This window comes from Camelus bactrianus, chromosome 6, assembly GCF_048773025.1.
Source record: "Camelus bactrianus isolate YW-2024 breed Bactrian camel chromosome 6, ASM4877302v1, whole genome shotgun sequence".
Lineage (NCBI taxonomy): Eukaryota > Metazoa > Chordata > Mammalia > Artiodactyla > Camelidae > Camelus > Camelus bactrianus.
Window position 1 is genome coordinate 41,363,730 of NC_133544.1, and position 25,988 is coordinate 41,389,717.

Below are 25,988 nucleotides of genomic sequence, written 5' to 3' on the forward strand. Positions count from 1 at the left end.
AGTAGGGTCATGCTTTTCCTTTAAATGTTATGTTCCAGTTGTGTGACTAACGCTGACAAATCTGTCTTTGACAAGAGTCTTCCTCACTGCTTGAACAAGCCTGTCACCACTTCCCCTAAACAGGGGTGGTTCTATGGGAGTGACCCCTCAGAGACACTCCTCACGGGGGTCTGGGTGTGGCCTCACAAACCAGCCAGAGAAGTCGGACAGAGTCCAGTAAACTCTTTGGGCTGAACCAGGCTGATTTTTTTCTTTTTTGCTTCAATTATAATCATCTAATTGTTGGGACTCTTGGTCATTTTAAGGAAAATCTGACATAATTTACTCAAAATGTTTGTTCCATGTAGCCCAGTTCTATGGCAACAGAAAATAAATCACTGAAAGAACAAAATTTTTAGTGGAAGAATCATGATAACCATGTGATTAAGAAAAGTCTCTATTCAAAACTGTACCTCATATCTGGCCTATTACTTAAAAAAGAATACCTAAAGGGTTTTTGAGCCAGCTCTCTAATGCTCCAAACTTTTAAATTGCTTGTGGATATAATATTTTGCGCAGTTTACTTTTTTCTTTCTTTTACATTCTCAACACAGCAAAATGCTGTAAGAATGACGAGGGACTGATATTATATTTAATAAAGTCAAAGTCATCACTAAGTTTTATTTCTCAGTCTACAATGCTTATAGAGAATTTACAATATGTCTAATCACTTTAAAGGAAGGAGAGAAAAGGTGGATCAAAAGGTAAGACATGATTAACAGGTTAATAAATAATTGGAAAAATAAGACTAACATACACAATTATGCGATGATAAACAGCAACGTGTAATCAAATGCTAAACTGTACAGTAGCAGCCTGGGTTAGTGGGGATGCAGAGAAATAAACTACTTAAAACATGGTTTCTGAGGAGGTAAATTGATCATCTTTTTTTTTTTTAGAAAATTGAGAATATCTATTGTATTTTCTATCACGATTTTTGTTTTCCAAAATGCAGAGATAAAATTTGGATGCCAGTTTTACAACCAGGGCTACGTTTTGTTTTTAATTTTTTCAATGGAAAATTTTAAATGTACACAAAAATAGAAAAATGCATCTTTGTGTGCACATCACCAAACCCACAGTGATCATTTTATTTCCTTGGGGCACTCATCCTCTAGAAATACTCACAGCCTCACTTCCTCATACCTTCCAGAATTTAACTCAAACTACCTCACAGGGGCCTTTCATGACCATTCTATTTAAAACTATATTACCCAAACTCCCTCTACGTTTTCCTTATTTCTCATTGTCACATTTACTACTTTCTAACATGTTATACTTTTAAAATATTTAATTTCTTATCTGTTTTTAATTCATTAAACTATATGAAGGCAGGGATTATCAAATGTTTTCTTCAGTGGTAGATCCCAGCACCCAGAACAATGCCTGCCATGCAGAAGGGCTGGAAAAGATAGTCAATGAATGAAAGAATATGTACTGATATGGAGATACATCCATGATACATTAAATTAAAAAAAATTGAAAAATTGCAACACAGTTTGAATAATATTATACCACGCTGGCGTGGGGAGTGGATTGTGACAGAGGTAGTAGCACTCACCAGTCTTCAGCCCACACCCCACCTCTCCCAGCTTACTTGCCATTGGGCAGGGCTCTCGTTACTAGCTGTGGCCAATAAAGTGTAATTGGAAGCGGAGTCTGTGAATTACGGGCTGAGGCAATAAAAAGTCCCTGTGTGGTTTTACAGTTTCTTTTCACTGCTGTGGTGACTCAGGGAGCCTTGTATTCCACGGCGTGACCATGACATGGCAGAATCTCCAGGATCTTGGGTCCCTGAGTGACTTACTACATGCCAGGAGCTATGCTGAACACTTCACATATTATCTTGTTAAACCCTCACAAACCCCTGTAAGCCAGTACTGTTGAGATGAGGAAACTGAGGCAGCATGAGGATCAATAACTTGTCCAAGGCTGCCAACTAAATGAAAAAGCTGGATGTTTTTGTTGAAACATTTGTTTGAAAAAGCTTAAAGTTACTGGAAAAGGGAAATAAGAATTAACTCGGTTTTTAGTCATCCAAAAAAAAAGATTTTTGACGAGAGACAGAAAGTGTGATATAAGCAAGATTTTTATTAGTGAAGTAAAAAAAGTAAAAGATAGTACACTCCTGAGAATTGAGAGCAGGCCAATCCAGGAGAGGAAAAATGGCACTGCTCTCTCCTTCCTCCTGTTTTTATATCCTGGATTCATGATTGATGAATTGATTGATTAACTGATTGATTAACTGATTGATTCCCTGCACTCTGGTTAATTGACAGCGCAGGTTCCTTGTGGTCTGGGTTGTTCCATTCCCCTTCCTCCCCCCCCCCCACCCAGTGCTCATTTCTGTCTAAATTACCTAACATTCCCCCCTCTAGTCATGGACATAGAACCCAGGCAGTTTGGAGAAAGAGCTACCAAGCTGTTAACAATAGTCGTCCCTAAGGACAGGGATAAGGGTTCTTATCCTTCTTTGTTCTGTGTTTCTATAATGTTGCAAATTCTAAAATAATCATTCATTACCTATGCAGTAAGCAATAAACAAATAGATAAATTATGTGGTAGTTACTTAAAGACTATGAATTCAGAGATGGAAGTTAAATGACCACCAGGGCTTGGTGGAATTAAGAAATATCTAAAAATGGCCCTCTACCATCTATAGGCATACCTGGTTTAATAGGTGAATCCAGCAAAAAAGTGAATCATATTCCGTAATAAAATTGGACTCATTTCCTGGGAGAAAAATGCCGATATAAATTTTCACTTTTGGCAAGAAAGGAATTCATAAAATGGCCATGTCCACAGCAGGATGAATGTTGTAGTTCTGGGGATGTTTGCAGGTTTTCCATACACAGTCGTCCCTCAGTTCCAGGATCCCTTTTGATACCAAAACCCGCAGATTGAGCGCTCAAGTCCCTTATATTAAATGGCATATGATTTGCATGTAACCTACACACATCCTCCCCATATATTTTAAATCTTTTCTTGACTACTCGCGATACCTAATACAATGCAAATAATATGTAAATAGTCGCTGCTGAGTGGCAAGTTCAAGTTTTGCTTTTTGGAACTTTCTGGAATTGTTTTTAAAATATTTTTGATCTACAGTTGGTTGAATCCATGGACGCAGAACCCAGAGATATGGAGGGCCAACTTATTTAACAGCACTCTTTAAAAGAAAAGCAGTAATAATAAAATAATTCCTTATAGCTAAACATGGCTTTATTAAACATGTATTTTAAATGCTCTATCCAGTCATATTTAAACAAAATATATGTGTCATAATATATAACAATACAGAATACATGTAATTTTTCTGGCTGCCTAGGATCTGAATCCCTATTTGGGGAACTGAATACCATGACTCTTGACAGGAGGAAACAAAAGCCAAAGTACCAGCTGTCTCAGACTCTGGGCAGCTAGCTGTGCTCCTGGCTACACAGACTCTCTGTTATTTTCTAAGCCTGGTTCTCTCCAGCCTTCCCACTGATCTGTAAAATAATGATCTTTCCAGAACTGGGTTTCTTTTGCATGAGCAAGAACCTGACTACCAAGCGGTAGCTATTGGCAGTTATATAATTTGAAGACACAGTATCTAGGAGAAAATGAGCCGCCTTTGAAGGATTCAACAAGAAGACCTACATCGACAATATGATCCCAAGCAGCATAACAGCACTTTGACCAGATACGAGGTGTTCTCCCTACCACCACGCTTCTCCTAGGCTTGATCTTCTGCTTCCTTTCCAGGAGTTTCTGTCATATCTGAGCATTCCCCAACTCCACACATAAAACTGCCTATGCTTAACTCCCACCTCTCACCTTTCATTTATAACCTCACAATTTCAAAAAGGCGCCATATGGAACACACTCTACTCAGCAGTTAAAATGCATTAAATTCGTGGTTTCATGTTACAGAAAACAAATCACTGAATCATTTTTGTAGGTTAAGTTCAAAAGTATAAAATAAAACACAATCTCACCTATAAGAAAATGAAAATTACCTGAGTTTCACATCCTTATGGAAATAACACCCACCTGATCTTACAGTATTCATACGAGGATCAAATTAAATAATTTATGAATGTGTTTAGAGAATTATTTTAAGGCATGTACCATATTTCACCAAATCTTAAGATACACCTACTGTAACATACCACTAAGAAAGAAAAGTATGGCCAATAAAAACCCTTAACATATATTTTCTTTTCACTTGGAACTTTAATACTTAGTAAAAGAGCCCTTTATATTTAACTAGAACTGGATTGTTATAGATAGTTCTTATGCAAACACTAGGAGAAAAATATGAATGAAATAAATTGGTTAAAGTATTCTTAAAACTTCTCATTGAGTCCAACATTCCTGAATCATTTCTCAATTTAATCACTGATATCCATGTTTTCCCACATAACAGCATTCACTGTCCCATCAAGAATTGTTGGCGATGCCACATTTCTTATAAGAATCCATAAAATATTTTTCTGGTTCAAAACAGCAACACAGGAGGACCCTGAACTCACCTCTCACAGACACACCGAATCTACAGCTACACACAGAACAATTTCCTTCGAAAGAGATCCAGAAACTAGCTGAGCAACTCTTACACATCAGACGAACAAGAAAAATCCCACACTGAAATGGGTAGGAGAGGTGAAGACACAGTCTCACCATGAACCTCACCCTCCCACCCCCACCCCACGCAGTGACCTACAACAGGGAGGGAACGAAAAACTCACTGCTTCTCCCAGAGGAGTGAAGGGTGTGGCCACAGCTAGTGCCACAACTTCTAAGACTTCCACCTGAGAAATGGACCCCCACAACACCTAGCTCCGAAAGCCCACAGGGCTTGCAATAGAACGTTCCTAAAGGGCTTGTGCGGATTCAAATCCCCCAGGGCCCAGCAAAGAGGCAGAGACTGAAATGCAAAGACTGAAATGCACCCAGTCTTTCCATCAAAGAAGCTAGTTGGTTACCTTAGAAGTGTGGGGGACAGGCTTCCTCACCCCAGGTCACTGGTATTTCCCGGAAAGGAGCTCGTGTGCATGTCTCATGCCTGGTTTTTGCAGCTTCTGCCCAGAAGATGCCACCTGCTCTCCTGGCTCCGGTGGCCAGCGAGTCTTACATTCAAGGGTACCATAGGACTGCAACAGATAGAGAAACAGTTCTTAATCAGTTATCCCTCCAGGGCCCAGCATGGAGGCAGCAGACTGAAATGCCCAGTCTTTCCATGAAAGAGGCCTATTAGCTTATGTTAATAGTTGCAGCCCCTGTCTTACACCATAGACAAAAATCAACTCAAAGTGGTTTAAATACTTGAACATAAAACCTGAAACCATAAAACTCCTGGAAGAAAACAGGAGGTAAGCTCTCTGACATCAGTTTCAGCAGTTTTTTTGGATTTGATACCAAAAGCAAAAATAAACACGTGAAACTACATCAAACTCAGAAGCTCTGTACAGCAAAGGAAACCATCAACAAAATGAAAAGGCAACCTACTGCATGGGAGAAAACATTTGCAAATCATATATCTGACAAGGGGTTAATATCCAAAATATATAAAGAACTCATACAACTCAATAGCAAAGAAAAATTAAAAAACTAATTTGATTAAAAAATGGGCAGAGGAGCTGAATAGACATTTTCTAGTGTAGACACACCTAAGGCCGACAGGTACAGGAAAAGGTGCTCAATCATCACTAATCACTAGGGAAATGCAAGTCAAAACTACAATGAGCTATCACCTCACACCTGTTAAAATGGCATCATCAGAAAGATAGATAACAAGTGCTGGCAAGGATTTGGAGAAAAGGGAACCCTGTGCACCACTGGTGAGAATGTAAATCGGTGCAGCCACTATGGAAAACAGTATGGAGGTTCCTCAAAAAATTAACAGCAGAACTACCATGTGATCCAGCGATTCCATTCTGGATATTTATCTGAACAAAATAAAATCACTATCTTATATATCAAAGATACATGAACCACTGTGTTAACAGCAGCATTATTTACAATAGCCAAGACATGGAAACAACCTGTGTTTCCACTGATGGAAGACTGGACAAAGAAGTTTTGGCACATACACACACAGTGGAATATTATTCAGCAAAACAAAAAAGAAGGAAATCTTGCCATTTGTGACAACATAGATGCACCTTGAAAGCATTATGCTAAGTGAAATAAGTCACACAGAGAAAGATAAATGTTATATTATCTCATTTATATGTAGAATCCAAACAAAACAAAAACTAATTCATACATACAGAGAACACCTGGTGGTTGCCAGAGTACGGGGTGGGGAGTTAAAAGAGTGAAACTAGTCAAAAGGTACAAACTTCCACTTGTAAGACAAGTAAGTCCTGGGGATATAATGTGATATATGGTGACGACAGTTAACAACACTGTACTGTATATCTGAAAGTTGCTGAGAGGATAAATCCTAAAAGTTCTCATCACAAGAAAAAAATACGTAACAATTTGTGGTGTGGATGTTAACCAAACTTACTGTGGTGATCATTTCCCAATATATATGTATCAAATCATTATGCTATACACTTAAAACAAATACAGTGTTATATGTCAATGATACAGCTATTTAAAAAAAGAATGTATAAAATAAACAGAAATCACTAGAGGACACACCAATGATTCTATTAAAATTGAAGCTGAGATTGCCACCTGGCTACCTTGGGCTGCTCATTGCAGCAGGCAAAGAACGGAGGGTCACTGGCCAGAGTGACTGAATGTGACTGTTAAGGAGGAACTGGGTACCTATGGCACAAGGAGGGTATGTCTCAAATGCAGATCTTTTAGGGTACCTCTTAGAACTCCTGTGTTCTGTGATAAATTTTATAACTGATTTCACTCTTCACTCAATTATAAAATTTAACAGGATTCTTTTGCTCAGGAGGAACTCATTGTAAACACAGGCTCAGAAGTCTTAAAGAAAATAAGGCTCTATGTTTCTTAATGTCAGTATATTTCTGTTTGTGTCTTGCACATTCATTTGTATGTATAAGGATTAAAAACAAGGATAGATACCAAGATACGTGAAATTGTGAGAATGCATCAACCAGTAAGAGAGTTAACTGAAATTTGTCTCACAAATAAGCAGAAAATATAATTTCTGGAAGACTATAGGATGTCAATTCTTTGAACAGTATTAAAAATAAAATACTCCACAATTTCAATAAAATGAAATTTATGATACAAGACAAGGAAGGGGAGCTACAAGCTATGTGACTTTGGCAAATTACTAACATCTTTGAACCTGTTTCCCAATCAGTAAAATGAGGACACGTGCTACTTAGGTTAGACGCTTTGGAAACGGGAGATCAGAGAAAACTCAGTTTTCTTCTAACCCAGGGCTTCTCAACTTCAGCAATACTGACATTTCAAGGCGGGTAATTCTGTTGTGGGGAGCTGTCCTGTATATTGTAAAACAGCAGCGTGCCTGATGTCTATCCACTTCTACCCTCTATCACCTGGAGAGATGTCAATTACACCTCTCCCTGACACTTGAGGTTGAAAATGCTCCACATGTTGTTAATTGTCTCCAAGGAGGCAAAATCGCCACAGCTGAGAACCAGCGTCCTAACCCCATGTTCATCCAAAAAGTATTTGAGAAAGAAATAAAACACAGTCTCCAAGGAGCAGAATGCAAGGTCCCCACCTCTTTCAGGGAGGCAGGTTTTATGACTCAGAAAACTGGGGGTTGAGGAGCTTCGACCCTCCAGTGAGCAGCCGAAGTTCTAATCAATGAACAGACTCTGAAGGGAAGGGGTAACAGGGGCAAAAGAAGAGGGCAAGAGGCCGAGCCTTTGGCGTCTGAGAATCAAAGATGCCCACACTAGTCACCACTTACAGTGCTTAGCTGACTCCTAGGTAGAATATTTCCAGATAAACCGAGTCGCTGAGCCCGCAGCGAACGCCGCAGGGAGCGAGGCGGAGATGCCGGGTCGAGGTCAGGATCCGCTGGCTGCGCGCGGGCGGGTGGAGCCTCCGGGACGTCTTTGCCACCGCCCCACGTGCTGACGCCGGCCGCAGGCCCCGCCCCGCCCCCGGCCCTCCGGGTCTCGCCCCGCCTCCGCCCGCGGTCTTCTCCGCGGGTCTGCGCCCCGCCCTGCGTAAGCTGGCAGGGGCGGGCTGGAGGCGTAGGTGCTGCCACGTCTTGGCCGCAGCTCGCGCAGCGGCTGCCGTGCCGGCGGCTGTAGCGCGGGAGGTGGAGGAGGTGGGGCTGGCGCCGAAGCCGGATCCGGATCCAGTGCTGTGTACCCGGGTGGGTGAGAGTCCGACGGGCCTGGAGAGGAGCATCGACTGCGGGCCTTTACGGGTGAGGGGGCCTGGGGGGTCGGGGAGAAGGAGCGGGGCCGGGCCGGATACCCTGGGTGTCGTCGTGGGCCTGCCTTCAGATTTATCAAACAGGTGTGATTGCCACCCCCGGCGAGGCGAACTAGGCCCGGTCGAGGGGGAGGCCGGGGAGGTTCCGTTCGGGAAGCCAGCTGGGTGCACATGGGGGCGTAGAGGGCAGTTTGGAGCAAGTTTAGCGGACACGCGCCTGGAGCAGAGGTTAGGCATGATGGCTAATGGTCCAGCCATGCAGGGGGTGGCCCTAGCAGGGCAAGAGCAGAGACCGGGGTCGAAACTAACTCTTCGCTCGCCAGGCTTTAGTGTGGGGGATTGAGACAGTGTTCAGTGTTTGCCGCCATCGGTTCTGAATGGGCACGAACGCCCCCGGCCCCAGTTTCCCCACACCTTTCCTAGCAGCACTCCACGGCGGTCAGGAGCCACTTGAGGACATGATTCTGCTCCGAAGATCACCTCCTGCACTGACTAACTCCGGGCTTTCACTGCGGGAAAGAGGGGCATCCTTTGTCTCTTCCCCGGGTGGTATTTCTAGTACTCCTAGAAATACTGAGTAATTGTGATTTCTATTATAGGAGCTGATGTTTACGTAAATCGAACTCATAATTTCATACAAAGTTGAAGGATGATTATAGTTTTGTTAGGAATATACACTCGTGAATGAATCCTAGGATGGACCTCAAGAAATCATTTACATCAGTTTTATTAGGCAGGATTCACTGACATTTTTTAGAATGGGGTAGACAGCTACCTGTCTGGCATGATGATGTAAACGCTGGCGTCTATTGAGTATGGTGTTGTAGAGTCAAGATCGGAGGATTTAGTCCCAATTCACTCCTGTGCTATGTTACCTTGGAGTCAAGTCCTGAAAGCTCCACGTGCTCCAGCATGCTCATGGGTGGACTGGGAATACTGCCTAGATTATAGGGATCGAATGAACTATTAGAAAAGACTTTTTAAAATTCTCAATTGAAATGTAATCGCACAATTTAATAAATATAGCCAGGCCTATTAAAATCATCAGCGAATGAAGTGTTCTTTAGATTCAAAACTTAGTCAGATTATTATTGAAATTGTTACAAAGTGTATGTAGATGAACCCCAAAGTCTCACACAGCGCAAGGGCCCACCCACTTCCTGCTTTAACCTTGTATTCAGGTAATACCCGGATGCCCCGAGAGCTTTTGAGATATATAAAGGCAGTTTAGATGTGGCCTTAGATTTTATTGCTTCAATTTTTATAACAACTTTTGAAATCTTCATTCCCAGTATCTATTACTTGTTGCTCTCAGTTTCTTGTTTCTAGCAGCAGCTCCTCCCTGTGTGTGAATTCTAGTGTACAGTAGAGGTTCAGAAACCAAACTGTTGAAATTGTGTCCAAAGAATGGTCAACCAACTAAAAACCTTACATGATCTTAGCAAAAATGAATTTGGAGTATGGTTTTTGTGATGCCACTTGTGGCAGTTTTGGAATTTTTATTCTGCTGGATTTTCTGAAACGTGACCGCCGGATAAGTCTTATACCATTCGTTAGTCACTCGCTAGGCATATATTGGCCTTTAGACGCATGCTAATTTAGTAGTTAAACAGGAAAGGTTCTTGAGAAATACTTAAGAAGAGTTAGGGTTTACTTTTAAAATATTAATCTAAAGTCTTCAAAATAAGACCCCAGTGATAATGATGAAATTCAGCTTCAAACAACCATGCAATTCTGTTTACTGAAGTTTCCTAGTTTTGTGGTAGCTGAGGGCACCTTAAGATGCTGAAAATTATTTCTTTTGTAAACCAAATACATTTACCTGTTTGCCTCTTTTCTAAAATCTTCAAAATTTAGTATCAAATCACATCTTACTTTAACTTGCCCACCATATTAATTGGGCACCAGCAGAATTTTACTGCATGGGCAGCAGAGTAAGATAAAAGAAGGTATCCTTAAGTATGGCTCTGTTTTGTAAAATAGCTCATATAAACATTTTGATATTAATCTCTGCCTGGCTAATGGATTCTTATTTCTGTCCAGAATGCTTGAACTATTTTGACTAACCTGAAATCCTTATTTTCTAAATATAGGTTATAAGTGATGCTTTGACTAAATTTTTAACTCTTACACAATAAAACAGAGAATTCAGCTTCACTAGTGCATCTTCAATACTAACAGTACAGAGTCTGGAGGCTTGCAGGAATGCCGTGTAATTTGTGGTAACCTGTGACAAATGAAAATATAGGACTCTTTGTTAAAAAATTATTAAGAATTTCAAGACAATAGCAGCAGAGAATTAAACCAAGTGTGGAGTGCTGTGCAGCTGCATAGGCCAGGGCCCATGAAGGTGGCCCCGCTGCCTGGTTAGGAATCCTCACTGTTCCTTATTGGCTGTTTTTTTGAGCAAGTTACTGTACCTGCTTCCTGGTCTGTAAAACTGGGATAATAATGACACATCTTTCATTGTATTTTTAAGAGTTAACAAATATAGGGGGGAGGGTATAGCTCAGTGGTAGAGTACATGCCTAGCATGCCCAAGATCCTGGTTCAGTTCCCAGTACTTCTGTTAAAAAAATAAATAGACCTAATTGCCTCACACCCAATAAAAGAACATTTAAGAAAAACGAGTTAACAAATACAAAGTACTCAATAAAGATTAGCCAGTTTCATTTATTTTTATGATCATTCATGGAAGAGGACCATCTGGCTAAAGAAAAGCAAGGAAAATATTAGTATTTACTGTTTAAAATTCATTAGTTAAAGGCTTCATAATCCTAATTCTTCTCCTGTGTACCTCTCCCTTCTCTCTCAAATTATTAACCCCATTTTGTGTGTTTTGTGGGCACATTTCATTGTAAACTCAGGCAACTTTATAGGAAAAAGAAATCCAGTTTAAATTATCTTAACGTCCATCTAAACTCCTTTTTGAGCTTTCTTTAAATTTCATGGTCACAATTGTATGTTAAATAGCACGAACATCAAAATGTTTAAATGGTCTGTTGCCTTGAGGAACTTAACTTTTTAATGCTTTCTGCCTTCTGCATTTAATGTACACATTTTACTTTGTTGATATTTAGCCTGTTTATCTTCATACCTGAAAAATAACAGTGCTGTTACCCATCTTTCAGATGAAAGCACACCCAAAAGCTCAGTGGGCTCAGTTATCAGGGACAAACGCTAAAGTGCATGCTTTTAAATTAATCTATTAAAAAATCTGTTTCAAATGGACTATTACCTTGTTAAATTTTATTTGAATGATTGTTTTAATCATCACAGTTTACTTCCTTTCCTTACTGTTCTTAGAACCAGGTATAGTGTTTACAGCATAACATGATCTGAGTCCTTTTTGAGGGAAAGAAAACAAACCTCTCAGTATTCTACATAATAAACTATGATTTCTTTCCTCTCCAAGAATGCTAACTTTCAATTTAACATATACATAATAGATAACCTTTTTGTAGCTCATGTACCCAGCACAGTGTCTGACTCATGGATTAATTTAAGGGTGAAATAAGTTAATAAGAATTTATAAAAATGAACTTTAAATTAGTTACTAACCAAAGTATAACTTGAGGGCTTGCAGTGTGACAGGCACTCTTAGGTGCTTGTATACAGTAATCCATTTCTTCTTGCAATAATTTCATCTCCATTTTACAAATGAGGAAATACATTCTCAGTTTAACTCCCTTAGCCATGATCATAGTTGACATCTGAACACCAGGTCTGACTCGAGAGCTCATGCTGTTCCCATGCCTGGGTTTCAATCCTGGCTCTACTAATTTTGTGACCTTGGGCAAGTAACTTAACACGTCTATGCCTGCATTTCCTCATCTGTTAAAATGAAGATAACAATCATCCCTACCCTATAGGATGTTAACGTAAATTAATCAGTAATGTGTAAAGTTCTTTGAACAATGCCTGGCATGTAGTAAGTGCTGAACAAGTGTTAACTTCTGTTATCACACCACACTGCCTTCCCAAAGCCTCTGCTATCCTGCAGCATTACCTGGATAGTTACCTCTGGTTACATAGGCCGTTTAATCCATCTTTAGGGAAAAGTTAAGAACAGTTGTCCTTAAGCATATTGCGATTTACAGAATGGGGAGTTGGGTTATTGTGGAAATTGGTCTATTATTTTTCCTATATTGCTTTCTTGTTTTATGGTAGTATGTTATAGATATGTATCTTCAAATTCTTTGTTTCAAAGAGTTAGAGGCAGGTATCAAATGGAATACGGTTGACCCTTAACAATACAGGTTGGACTGCGAGGATCCACTTATACATGGATTTTTTTTCCGTAGTAAAGACTACAGTACTGCACATCCGAGGTTGGTTGAGTCTATGATTACAGAACTGTGGATACGGAGGGCTGATCATAAGTTATATGTGGATTTTCTACTGCGTATTTTTGACTGTGTGGAGGGTTAGCACCCTAAACCCCTGTGTTGTTCAAGGGTCAGCTGTGGTTTCTTTAACTGGGTATAGGGCTGGAAATGAAAAGTTTGGGGTTGCCTTACAGTCTTTTAATAATAATTGTTAGGAAGACTGTTTCCTCCAGTAACTCTGTTCCACAGACATGTACCTGTTTTTATGCTTTATATAATGTTTTGTATTCCTTCTATCATTATATCTTTTGTTTAGTCTCAGTTTTACTAGACCACAGCTAGTAAGAATCTGACCATTTCTGAATGTTCAAAAAAGAGAGGAAAATACCATAACTGATCATTTTTCGATAGCATGAAAAATACTGGCTATTCTTAAGCTGCTTACATGCAGCTGAGAAACTTACATATAGATTTTTTTATTAAAAACCTGCTGTGAAAACAAAATTGAAGGTACTCTTAGTGTCAATCTATGAGAGCTGAGACCAAATATTCCAGTGAATGCAGAGAATCTTCTGTTTATGGTTCATATAAAAAAAAACAAATTACATACCTAGTAAGTCTTACTTAGTGTCAAGACCAACAACTTATTCCTTAGCCCAATGATAAACTGCAATAATGTAAAAAAAAAAAAAATTAAGAGCCCATGAAAAGTCTGTATTCACAGTGATACACTAGTAGCACCAACTCACTGGGAAAAACATGTTTTAAAAGTCCTGTTAGGAAATGGAGTTTTAAAGTTTAACTTCTCAATTTAGTCACTCGTTTACTATCTGATAGAATTCATGAATTTTCTATGTATCTGTAGCTGTGGCATTTGATGTTAGATTCGGGATAGGCTAAAATATCATGTATATTCGTTAAAGAATTTTTGTTTGCATTAATTTTTATAAAGAAATTGACATTCTTGCTAATCATAACATTCTTCATGCTATTAAATAAAATGCCTAACATTTAAAACTTTATTTTAGACCTTACAGCAAAGATGAAACCTGATGAAACTCCTATGTTTGACCCAAGTCTACTCAAAGAAGTGGACTGGAGTCAGAATACAGCTACGTTTTCTCCAGCCATATCCCCAACGCATCCTGGAGAAGGTTTGGTTTTGAGGCCTCTTTGTACCGCTGATTTAAATAGAGGTATGGATTCAGTTTACACTTCCTGGTCAGACCTATAGTTAGCATTCTGTTTTCTCCACAAACAAGATGATGCCGATACTTTTTTAAAATACTATTTGACTATATATATATATTTGTGCTTAATTTTTAAAGTGACTGAGAACTCAATTCCAATGTGTATATATCATGGCTAATCAGATATTACTGTGAAATATTTCAAATGACTTAAGTACAACAGTGCTCCTTCCTAATTAAGAAGCCAAAAAGGGTAAATTATCATGTATCACAACACATAAGGAAGCATCTTCTCTAAGAAGCTGGATGGGGAATGAGGATGGAGATAATTTGCCTTGGATAAGTTACAAAAAGTTCTGTTTACATGTATTTCTTTTTTTAACATCTAAATTTTCAAAAATGATTTCCTTAAATTTCAGTAATCAAAAATGAACTTTTTACAGTTTTCTTTTTGGTAGGAACTCTTAAGAAACTGTTTTTGTCAAACTAATTATTGAGTGTGAAGTTAAGATTCTCAAAGTTCTGAAATGTGCTGTTCAAATTAATTTAAGATAACATTAATGAAATTAATCAGGAATCTTTAAAAACTGTAATCTCAATGATATTTTACAAATAGTATCATATTTGGTCATAATGAGAATCTTGCACTTTTAAGTAAAACCAAAGCACGTATTTGGGAAAAATTGGCATCCCTTGCATTGACTCTAATGCAAATTATATTGAAAACCATCCATTCTGGTTCTGTACATATTAAGGTCAGCACTATTCCAAAAATCTTAATGCAGCCAAAAATATTGATATAACCTATTATTATTATGTAGTGATTATAGAAAGAATAGGTTTCAGTTTAATCTTTTAATTTTAAAATGGTTCATTACAGAGTTTTGAAAAATAACTGCCGATAATCCCACCAGCTTGACACATTGCTTCTTTGTGATAAGTATTTCATTTGCTCTTCTCATGACCTGAAATCTGTTTTTAAAAATTAGGTTTTTTTAAGGTACTAGGTCAGCTGACAGAGACTGGAGTTGTCAACCCTGAACAGTTTATGAGTAAGTACTACAGCCTCTTCTGAATGAAAAATAAAGGGAAACAAGATTTTATTTTTGTCTGAGATCTGTTCAGTGTCTACTTGTGTTTTTATTCAAATAACAAATTAGCTGTTTTCTTATTTAACTGTTTAATGTGGGTAAACTGTTCTAGAATCCAAATGTAGCAACTTACCATGATTTACAAAATATTTGGCTACTTTTAGATAATTACTGTAGCATAGGACCTGGGTGGCAGCTCCAGAGATTGTTTTTTTATTATAGTCTTTTCCTTAAAAGTGGTTATTTCACAGAAATTTCATCACCTAATCAAAAATGTAAGAGAATACATTCTATATTTTTTTTGGTTCATTTATATTCAATTTTAAGGTTAGCAGGTATCTTTTAGTTCAGCCTCCCCATCCCCCCTTTTTTAATACATATGAGAATGGAAATCCAGAGAGGTTAAATGACATACCCAGGATCATAGGAAGTTATTGGTAAGGAAAGAACTACAACCTTCCTGACTCCAGCCAATGCTCTTAACACTGTCTTCCAGTTTTCTATAATTTTTAAATTTCCTTTAATAGGTAATTTTATTTTGTACTCCATATAACTCTCCTGAGATGAAGACCATTATTTTCTGATTCTCCCTGTTTGTTTTCCTTCATTGAATTTATTTCTTCTTCCCACTGCAGACCTATTACTATAAAAAGACTGTGGAAATAATATATTGGCATTGTTAGGCTGAGGTTTTATTCCTGAATTCTTCTTTGCACGCATATCAGATTAGATGAGAAATCATCTTATTTCATCAATATAAGTACTAAAAATCAACTTGAGGGTAAGGTATTTTTTGCTCCTATTTGCTGTGTGGCCCTGAGAAAATTACTGGGAAATGGAGACTTTTTAAAAAATCTACTTCACAAGGTGCTTTCAAAGCCAACAAAAGTGATGATTCTATTTCTGAAAAAGCAAGTCATGTAATCATGAAACACTTGAGATCACAGGGGGAAAACTGAAAACTACTTTGTCAAATATTTTGAAACCAAAAGACTAAAATTACAAAATGGAGATAAATATTCTTGTTAAAACTTGCAGAGTTTTGTTCTATGTGAGTATCTGTTGAGTGTAAAGGTTAAAGAAATTGATTAAAGTAAGTAGTAATGAAGATACGAAAATTTTCATTCATTAGTCACAGAAATGGCAAAACAGAAATGGCAACATGTACAATTTATTTGTATTATAAGTGCTGTTCATCTAAAATAGTTATATGAGTCTTACTTTATTTTGCTAGCAGATTTTTTAAATGTATGCACTATGTCTCAGTTGATACTGATTGCAGATATTTCAACTACTTGGTCATTTTTAATAATTGATATTTTCTTTAGAAACAAAGCTGTAAATTACTGTGGTAAAATAGCTTTAAATATTCAGTAATTAAGTCAGCTAATTCTGGTATTTTTCTGACACCTAATAAAAGTTTAATGTCTACTGCATAACAGTTTTCCAATTTCCACAGAATCTTTTGAGCACATGAAGAAATCTGGGGATTATTATGTTACAGTGGTGGAAGATGTGACTTTAGGACAGATAGTTGCTACGGCAACTCTGATAATAGAACATAAATTCATCCATTCCTGTGCTAAGGTATGTTTTCAATATTAATGCTTACGAGTAAAATGGACGTTTGTTTTCTAGCAAAATCAACTTTGAGTTTCCATTAAACATACCTGTTTTCCTGCTGCATTTTTTTTGTAAAAATGAGAAAGCTATATATTACCTGGAATAAAGTTTTGCTTCTTAGAAATCACTTAAGTCATTTTCTCATTGTCTTCTGAGAGTCATAAGGAAGAAAATTATTAACAATATGGATTGTTTGCTAGAAATTGTTCTGTAAGGTGTTAGAATTGGAATAGACATAGAGAAACCAAGTCAGCATCATGGAATTTGGCAGTAATGTTTGGAATCTCTAATGCTAATGCTTTTCAAAAACAGTACTTTGAATATACTGCATGAACACAAATTCCCATCAGTTTCCAAGTGGTAAAGGGCTCAGAAGACTATGTGGTTCTAATTGTGACACTTCTAATGCCTGTAGAGTCCCTTCACTCCTCATGACTCACACGACACAGTAAAGAAAACCTAGGTGATCCAATTAGATATGATAGAAACAGTTGGAATGTATTCTGTGAGGTGTGCATTTTGGTGTGGTTTCTGTACTAGGAATTAATGAATTGTATTTGGATGTCTGAAATAAACTGCTATAAAACAAGGAGTAGGATGATGGATGTAGGACATTCATGACAGGATTACATTTCAGTGATGTGGATCCAGAGATTTGCTTTAAAATAAAGGAGTGAGATCCAGAGATTTGCTTTAAAATAAACGAGTGGGAAGGTTTAGGATATGGACAAAACAAGATTAGGCCACAAGTTGATTCATTGTATTATTTCCTCTATAATAATTAAATAAAAACATTTTGCATTTTGCAAAGTTCATGTTTACAAAACATTTATTTTCAACACTGAATTCTTACTGTAACTTGATTTAGCTAAAAACAAAACTACATGCTTAGTCCTTTCAAAATTTGTTAATATTTTCAGAGAGGAAGAGTAGAAGATGTTGTTGTTAGTGACGAATGCAGAGGAAAGCAGCTTGGCAAACTGTAAGTAGGCAAAAACCAGGTAACCCTGGATAAATTAGATATTCGTTGTATTTCAGTTTCAGTTTATAATTTCTTACCAAGATACTTGTTAAAAAATGTTTTCCTGTTTGATTTCTTTTTAGGCATCATTAATTATGAACCCATTCTCACTCCATAGTTGAGACTGAATTTAATGAAGAAATAAAGTATTCTTATATAACTTTTACCATTAGGTTTGGAAATTGGAAGTGTACTGCTAAAACTGTAACACCTTAAAGTTATTAACTTGTAATAGCAGTACTCTCATAGTAGTAGGGAACAGAAACTTCTGGGGAGTCAAGTAATTTGTCCATTTCTGTCATATTTAAAAACAAAGGAAATGTGCTCAGTCATATAAGTTTTAGAACCATATACTGAAACAGCTAAATAACCTTCAGTGAATAATCCTCTGTACATTTATCTAAATCTTTTAAAGTAAGTATAAATAAGTTTCATAGGTTTATTGCCTACTTTATAAAATAGAACTTGCTCTTTCACATTACCTCTTCTGAGTTTTAAGGAATTCACTCAGTAAGTATTAAGCACCTGCTATGTGCCAGATACTATTCAAGGTATTTGGGACACATCAGTGAACAAAATACACCAATTTCTTGTCCACTTAGTCATACCTTTTATAACTGTATAATTTCAGTCAAGATGTTCTGTCTTCAGAATAAAATTTTTTAATCTATGCAACATGAGAAAACTGTTCAAGTAAATTTTTATAGCTCTTTTCTACTTGTTATTCCTAAGGCAGTCAGATCACATCCTTATACTGGGTTTGGATTCTTTAAGGATTTGTAAATATTTATACTTTTTTGCTTTGTTTCTACTTAGATTAGACCAATCCAAAGTTAATCTGATATATTCTTTAACAAATATTAAGGTACCTTTAAAAATGATAAACAATGCAATTATTTTCCCAGCTTAGGTGGAAATGCTGACATATTCCTAAGAAGCTTGAATAGATTTAGAAAAGATTAATTATGGTCATTTTTTTTAAAAGGTTGCCAGTCTTTGGTATTAAAATTAATCTTAAAACTTATTTTTAAAGAGGGCTTAGGGTGAGTTTAGTATTTGTTCTATTTATTAATGGGCTGGAGATTACTAGATAAAGTATATTGGAAACAAAATAAAATGCTCTGGATGATATAAATGCTTATCCACTTGTAATTTTGAATATTTAAATGAATATAGTAGGAAAGGTCATGACCTAAACCTATTTCTGATATAAACTTGAAGTTCTATATAATATTCATTCACATTGTTACTATGCCTCCCCCTTCCTTTTTTCTTTTTAATTTCAGGTTATTATCAACCCTTACTTTGCTAAGCAAGAAACTGAACTGTTATAAGATTACCCTTGAATGTCTACCACAAAATGTTGGTTTCTATAAAAAGTTTGGATATACAGTATCTGAAGAAAACTACATGTGTCGGAGGTTTCTAAAGTAAAACTCTCTTAAGAAAGACATTTGTTAAAGGAGCTAATGCAACAAGGCTATACTCTTCCTAGAGTTAAAATATTTTGTTGCTGCAACCCAGTGACCTCCATAAAAACTGGATTGAAAAAAATACTGTAATACAAGTATAATGACATTTAGAAGATTACTTTGGGCTGGTGGGACATGCTGTGAGTTTAGATTACAAATGAATATTATAAAAGGGATGATTTTTAACCAAAGGAATATATTTTTAACTTGAATCTTTTCTTGCATTGTATTTTTCTAAAGTTTGGCTTCATTTCTTAGTCAGAGTACAGGTAGTAAGGAGTTATGTGTCTGCTATCTGTACTGATCATCTGAAAAAAAAAAGCATACAATAAATAAGGCTGTTTCTTATCACATTCATAAAATTAATATTTTTGTTTCAAAGAAATATATCTAAATATTACTTAGGAGTGTATCATTTCACATATATTACGTGAAATTGAATATTAGATATAGTGTAACTAAACGTAGTGCAATTCAACATTTGTTGATCCTAATACTGTATTGGCAAACAGCCTGGTCAGCCTTTGAAAGAAGTGGAAATGAAAATTAACTTATAAAACGTGGCAACTTAAATGTACATCTAAAAGTTGATATAATTCTAACGTCAGTAAAGTACCACCTGTCTTATATGTGACATAAAAGAATTATTCATTTGTTTAAAATATCTTAAGAGAAATAGAAGGTACTTTTTAACAGTGAATTAGTAAATCCTGGCATATTATGTATTTCTAACCTGATTTCTCATCTTTCCATGGGTGTCTGAAGCCTCTCTTCTGAGTAACATTTTTATGAAAAATAGATTACAAAATTGGTGGAATATTAAAAAATGTATCATGTTGCATTTGTTACATTCTTAAAATGTTGATGGAATCTTTTCTATTTGATGTGATTATAATAGTATAATTCTGGTCACTATCCTGTTTTGATTTTATTTATTTTAATTATTTTTTTAAGTTGAAATAAGACTCAGATACTTTATTAATGGTTCTACTCTTTTGCATTCCATGTTACATTAAACCTGTTCATATGATGAATAGTCTTTTGTTAGAATCCTAATGTCTGTGCTTTTCTTGAATCTTCTATTGAACTATTAGGCCACATCATGATTCATAAAGTTTTAGTTTTGTGTAGTCTTTGTAAAAGGAGCTTAGAAAGTAAAGACTACCTGTTTCTCACTTTTGACTCACTCTACCTCAACTAGATTTCGTTATTTCCCGGCAGCTGAAGTTGGCTTTCTGAAACCACAGAAATTCTTCACCAATAGAGGGCGCACTACTTACCTGCTGATGACCTAGGCAGATGAATTGATCTGTCCCTAGAGAAAGCAGCAAAGCTGGTTTTGCTTTTCCAGAAGCCCTAAAACCTTCCTATGACAGTAGCTTCATTCTGGTAATCAAAAATCCACGTTAAAAAAATAAACCTATAAAAGGCAAAATTAAATACTTTATTACATTTCTTACCACTGACTAATCTGAAGTAAAACTACCTACGAGGTTGGTATTTCAATAAATCCCTTTATATAGTGTTCTTAAGGTCTTACTTAGATCCCCTCTATAGGAAATAGCATTGTAAGTAAGGTATAGTACATAAAAATCGTGTCACTGAGGAAACTGATGATCTGTATTTAGCTTTAGTTAACCAGAGTAGTTTGATTTTTCTAAGCCATGCTGTGGGTAAACTTGAGTATGAAAAAAACATGAAACATTTCAATACATTTTTGAGCAGTTTGCTTTTGAAAAGGTGTAATGAAGTCGCACTTGTAACTTTTTTATTTTGCTCCATTTTTTGGAGGGGGAGGTAATTAGGCTCACTTATTATTACTTTTGTTTTTATTTAATGGAGGTACTGGGGATCGAACCTATGACCTTGTGCATGCTAAGCACGTGCTCTGCCACTGAGCTCCCCCCCATACATTTTATGTATTTGTATTTCACTGACTCTAAGATGCACATTTTATTTTTACACTGGATGCATTTTATGACCAATGGCTTGTCATAGTTTACTCAGCAGTATTTTTTTGCCTTTTATTGGGATCTAAAATAATGGTGCCATGATGGTAATGATGGCATCTTAGATTTGATGAAGAATAGTATAGTGTGCAGGTAGGTAACAATGGGAAATACTAAAAGCAAGAAGCATTTTTTAATAAGCTGAAAGCTGTTCTATGGATGGTCTGCCCTTTCCTTCAGACACAAATTCCCTTACTTTCAACTCCAAACTTTTCAACTAATCATTAAAAATACACTTGAGCTGAAACTTAGGCCTTCTATCTACTGACCATTTTTATGTGTGTGACCACATTTTAGAGAACACTCTTCAGTGCTTCACAATATCCAGTGTTCATTTATCCTCCTTAAGCTGTGTGGGAATAAAACTGGGATACTTTTACCTGGAAGACAAGCTAAATAAAGAAGTTCTGAGGCATAAGCAGTATAAATGAACTTTTCAATCTTTTTGAGGTATAATGGCACAACAGTTTTAATACAACCACCAATCTTCACAAAATAATTTTAATACTTTGTGCCTGAGCTAGCAGCATTTGCACTGTGACATTCCTATACATACATAAGCATTTTATCCAAGTACAAATGTTAAAAGCAGAGTAACTTAAGCAGTTGCCTATACAAAGGTAAATAGACACTGTAGGTTGTTTTTCTTCTTGAATCATTTTTGCTGCATAGTAAATTGCAATTACATGTCAGTATAATGTTACTGATCTATAGAATACACTTTGAATTGTGAGGTATGGCAACTCCCTATGAGAGAGCTAACATGTAAACCTGAATATTTTGAGTGATTTTTTTTAGCTGCCATGGATGGGTAAGACAAAAAAAATCCAGCATTCAAAGACCCTAGAAACTTATTTTTCTAATCAATAAAAAAAAAAAAAAAAACCTTTTAGTAACTTTCAGCTATTTCCTATCATTTCCTTTTTGGAGCACTGATGAATGGACAAAATAAATATTGAAATGAAGCTAAGTTTGTTATGAAATTATGGTTAAACAGTTATTTGGAAAAAAAAGTCCGCCAGGTAACTGCTCATTTACTTTACATCAAGTTGAGATTTTGATACATATCTCTATATTTGCATCCCAACTTTATAATTCAAGATTGCAGTTAAATACTTCTAGGTCACTTGAATTACCATGGTAATAAGACAATTAGAAACCTTATATTTTCTTTAAAAGGACATGCTTAACATTTTATGACATTACTTCTAAACTCAGATGAAGCACAAAATCCTCCCAAAACAAATATTCTACTCAGAAAGTTAAGTGGTTGAGAGTTGGTAGCAAAAGCTATCACGGTTTAACCTTTCCAACATAGATACAAATAAGTGCTGTTTAAATATTTATAAGAAATTAACACAAACCAATGAAATAAAATTAGAGAGTTAAAATATTGCCATTCCAATCTGAATATTTTCAATATTTATGTTTCATTCAAAATGGACAATAGTTTTTCTGTATTTTGATGTGATGCCATTTTAAATTCTGTGCCCAGATTAATATTTAATGTTTAAAATTGGGTGCTACATCACACATACATTATTTGAATATTCTAGAAAACAAATCATGATTGGTTAACTATCACAAAACAACAGTGGAAATAAAGGAATTATGGAAATAGAGCCCAAAAGAAGAATAGGAAGAGCTACCAGAAGAACTAGCTCAACATTAGGTAGAAGAATGGACCCAAGATAAAACAAACTTGCAGTGTTCTTATATGAAAAAAGAATAAACATTTTGTCCATACTAATTAGTACTCAAGAAGATGACAATCCCTTTTTCTAGTGTTTGTGAGAGACAGTCTTTACTATACAGTGCTGGGCAGGCACTTCAGTGACAACATAAAAGTTATAGTGGTTAGAAAAAGCGGAAAATTACCAGCTATAAATAAATAAATAACCAAACTTGTATTCATGGCCAGACTACTGGAGAGGATATGTGTATTTAAGAAATTAATTTAAAAAAAATCTTAACTGCCTCATTTTTAAGACCTAAATGTACTAGTATGAAGATCCTTTTAAGCAATTTTTGCTGAATGAAGCATCAAAGCTTAAGAGACTGCAAAAGAGACTTTGCTGATCTACCCAATAGTGATCTATATACAGGAAAGCTGTGTTATCTGGCACTTTACCAACTGGAATTTCAGAGCACTCAATGCAAATCTTGACTATACTAGACCACCACACCCAACGACCTAATCACACAACAGAATACGAGACCACGTGGGATTAACAATATGCTGTTGTCAGGGTGGTAAAACAGTAGAAGGGAAGGGAAATCAGAAAAGGAATACCACCTGGGTCAACAGGAATCAACAATAAAGCAATTTTGATTCACTTCCACTCTCCTGCTTTGCTGGATTAAAAAAGCTTACACTGTATTATTACATCTAAGGGAGGAAAGCAAAGTAGGTAACTTGGTGTAATAGGTTACCTTGCATAGTACCTATTGGTACTAAGGGAATGTATGGAAAACATTCCCATCAGTAGAGCACCTCCAGAGAGGACTGAGAAAAAGTAAGATACAAAGAAGTTTTGTTTGTGCTACCCTAAGTCATCAACTATAAAAAGTTCAAAACACTCCTCTCCTCCCCAACATCATTCTTAAAATAGCAAAAGTTCTTCTTAGAACAGTTTTTATATGTATAAATAAAAACATGGAGAACCTAGGATCCATAAAGTGACTCTAATGCAAATTATGGGGGGAAATTTGGATTAACTCAGTGTAAAGATTACATTGTATTGATTACAATACTAATTTTTAATACACCAAACTCTTCCATAATCATTTTCTCCAATAACTGCATCCTCAAAGAAAAGCATCTAAGTCAGAACAAACTGACAGAATCATTAAGACAGTATAAAATGGAGTAAATGTTCCATATTCCAAATAGTTTTACTAAGGTTTCTTCAAGCCTTAAAGACTTTCAGTTTGAGCTAATTTATGTTTTAAAAAAAAAAACAAAAAAACAGAAATTGCAGGAAGATGTTCAAAACTTACCACTGTTCTACATACTAATTTAGAGGTCATGAGGATTTATTTATTTTTTAAAATTTTTTCTAATGAGGCAAGGCACTTTTCTTTTTTGGGCTTTGTTTAGAAAAAAATAGTGCTACATTGGTTTATTATATTTACTATTTAGAACCATTTTGGACAAAGAAAAAACAGTCTACATAACTCTGAAATGAACAAACACAACATTTGGCTTTTAAGAATATTAAAGGAAAGTCACTTGAAAGTTTAAAACTCCTTGTTTTTGAGCATCTGGTATTATAAAGCAAAATACCTTCCTTTGTTCATTAAACTTTTTTTCTGTAGAATAAAATTAGGAAGGTAACAGGAAAGGAAGCAATACTTGGATCATGTTAAAGTAAGGATAGTTGGCTAATGTCATGATTTAAAGATTATTAATAAGGGATCAAGAAGTTTAAAAAAAATAAAAGGTAATTAAGCTATTGAATTATACTAAAAAAGAAATGTGGCAGATCCCTGCCTTTGTTAATGTTTCTGTAAGAGGCTCCATCATAAAACTGAACTGTAAAATTATTTTTAAATATGTAGAACACAAAGTGAATTTTTAGCAAATGTTAGGAAATTCTTTTGTTATAAATCACCTAGATTTTATAAACAAATCCCCCCTAACTTGCATTTTGTTTAAAGTAATAACATTATATCATACAAATAAATTTCAAGTATGAAAAGTGCATTATTGCAATAATACCTCTTTGCAAGTCCAAAATTCTTGGTTTATAATAAAACTGTAAAGAATTAAAAAAAAAAAAAAAAAAAGGAGTAAAACCATCAGTGCCATCTGTTGCAGAAGTCCAACCTCTTAAAATGTTGCTCAACAAGTTGCAGAGAAACACGTCTGGAAGCAACATATAACTGAAAAGAAACTAGTTGTGTTTTTACCATTTTACATTATTACTGTCTCTAGTATTTTCTCCTTCCCAAATAGAAATTCACATCCTCTATAACGTAGCTCTTGAGTCAGCCATTCTGCGCAGTCGCCACTTGCATGTTTCCAAAATCATCTTCTTCTTCATGTGTTCTCTTCAAACTGCCTAAAAGTTATTGCATGAACATAACATATAATGGGAACATAAATAAACTCATTCATTAGAATGTTACAGTTAGCAAAAGCTTCATTTTTCAGGAAGCGTTACCATATATATATGCAGTATAAAAATTCCATGACTTAATTTTTAGTAAACTTTCATAAATTCTTTTGTTATAAATTACCCAAATAACTTTTTATCTTTATGACAGCTTCCTCTTAAGAATTAAGTATGTCTTAGGTATTGCATATAATAAACATAAATTTTTTAAATCGTTTGAAAGTAGAATTTTAAAAGGGATAATGGGTACATAAATGTTTGGTTACCAAGTTCATGTTTTTTAGGCACCATAATCATGTAACTTAGGACATAAAATTTATGAAATTATATTTGTACAATTTTATTTCATAGATGTAATTATCTTCTTGCTTCCACAGATGCTGTCAAAAATATTTTCCCACTGAAACTGATTTTATTACCAACAAGTCTAGAGATGGGAGAAAGGAAAGCATGTAGCAGATAAAGAAGGGATTTTCTTCTATCTACTCTTCATATCAGAGTCTGCTAGTACAGGAACTTCCCACATAGAATCAAAGCTATCCCTATATACCTAATAGTTATAATCAAGAAATTTGAGTCTCAATGGAGGAAAATGAGAGAGCAGTTAAACAGGTAAAGGGTTTGGCTGTGTTATCTGCCTAACAATGGCATGACCTTATTAAACTTATGCCCTAAAGGTTGTGCTAAATCATGGTAATAATGTTAATACAGACAGAAGATTCCAGCAGGAAACTAAAGTTTCACTGTAAGATTAATAAAATAA

At 35.8% G+C, this 25,988-nt stretch overlaps 2 protein-coding genes across 5 annotated transcripts in view; one reads left to right on the forward strand and one right to left on the reverse strand.

The window, feature by feature from the left end:
* Positions 1 to 8,223: 8,223 nt before the first annotated feature.
* On the forward strand, positions 8,224 to 20,132 carry GNPNAT1 (glucosamine-phosphate N-acetyltransferase 1). Of its 2 annotated transcripts, XM_010962163.3 has the most exons (6): positions 8,224 to 8,365; positions 13,730 to 13,897; positions 14,881 to 14,943; positions 16,442 to 16,569; positions 17,526 to 17,587; positions 18,913 to 20,132. In XM_010962163.3, the coding sequence occupies exons 2-6, from the start codon at positions 13,744 to 13,746 to the stop codon at positions 19,058 to 19,060; spliced, it is 555 nt and encodes a 184-aa protein (XP_010960465.1). In that variant the 5' UTR covers positions 8,224 to 8,365; positions 13,730 to 13,743; the 3' UTR covers positions 19,061 to 20,132. The 2 variants fall into 2 exon arrangements, with proteins under 2 accessions (XP_010960465.1, XP_010960466.1); XM_010962164.3 differs by lacking the exon at positions 14,881 to 14,943.
* Positions 20,133 to 21,535: 1,403 nt separating this feature from the next.
* The window catches only part of STYX (serine/threonine/tyrosine interacting protein), a 34,804-nt gene continuing 30,351 nt past the window's right edge, over positions 21,536 to 25,988 (reverse strand). For all 3 annotated transcript variants that reach the window (XM_074365524.1, XM_074365523.1, XM_074365525.1), the window contains one exon: positions 21,536 to 25,171. In XM_074365524.1, coding sequence (XP_074221625.1) covers positions 25,098 to 25,171 — 74 coding nt within the window. In that variant the 3' untranslated portion in view covers positions 21,536 to 25,097. The remainder of the gene's footprint in view (positions 25,172 to 25,988) is intronic.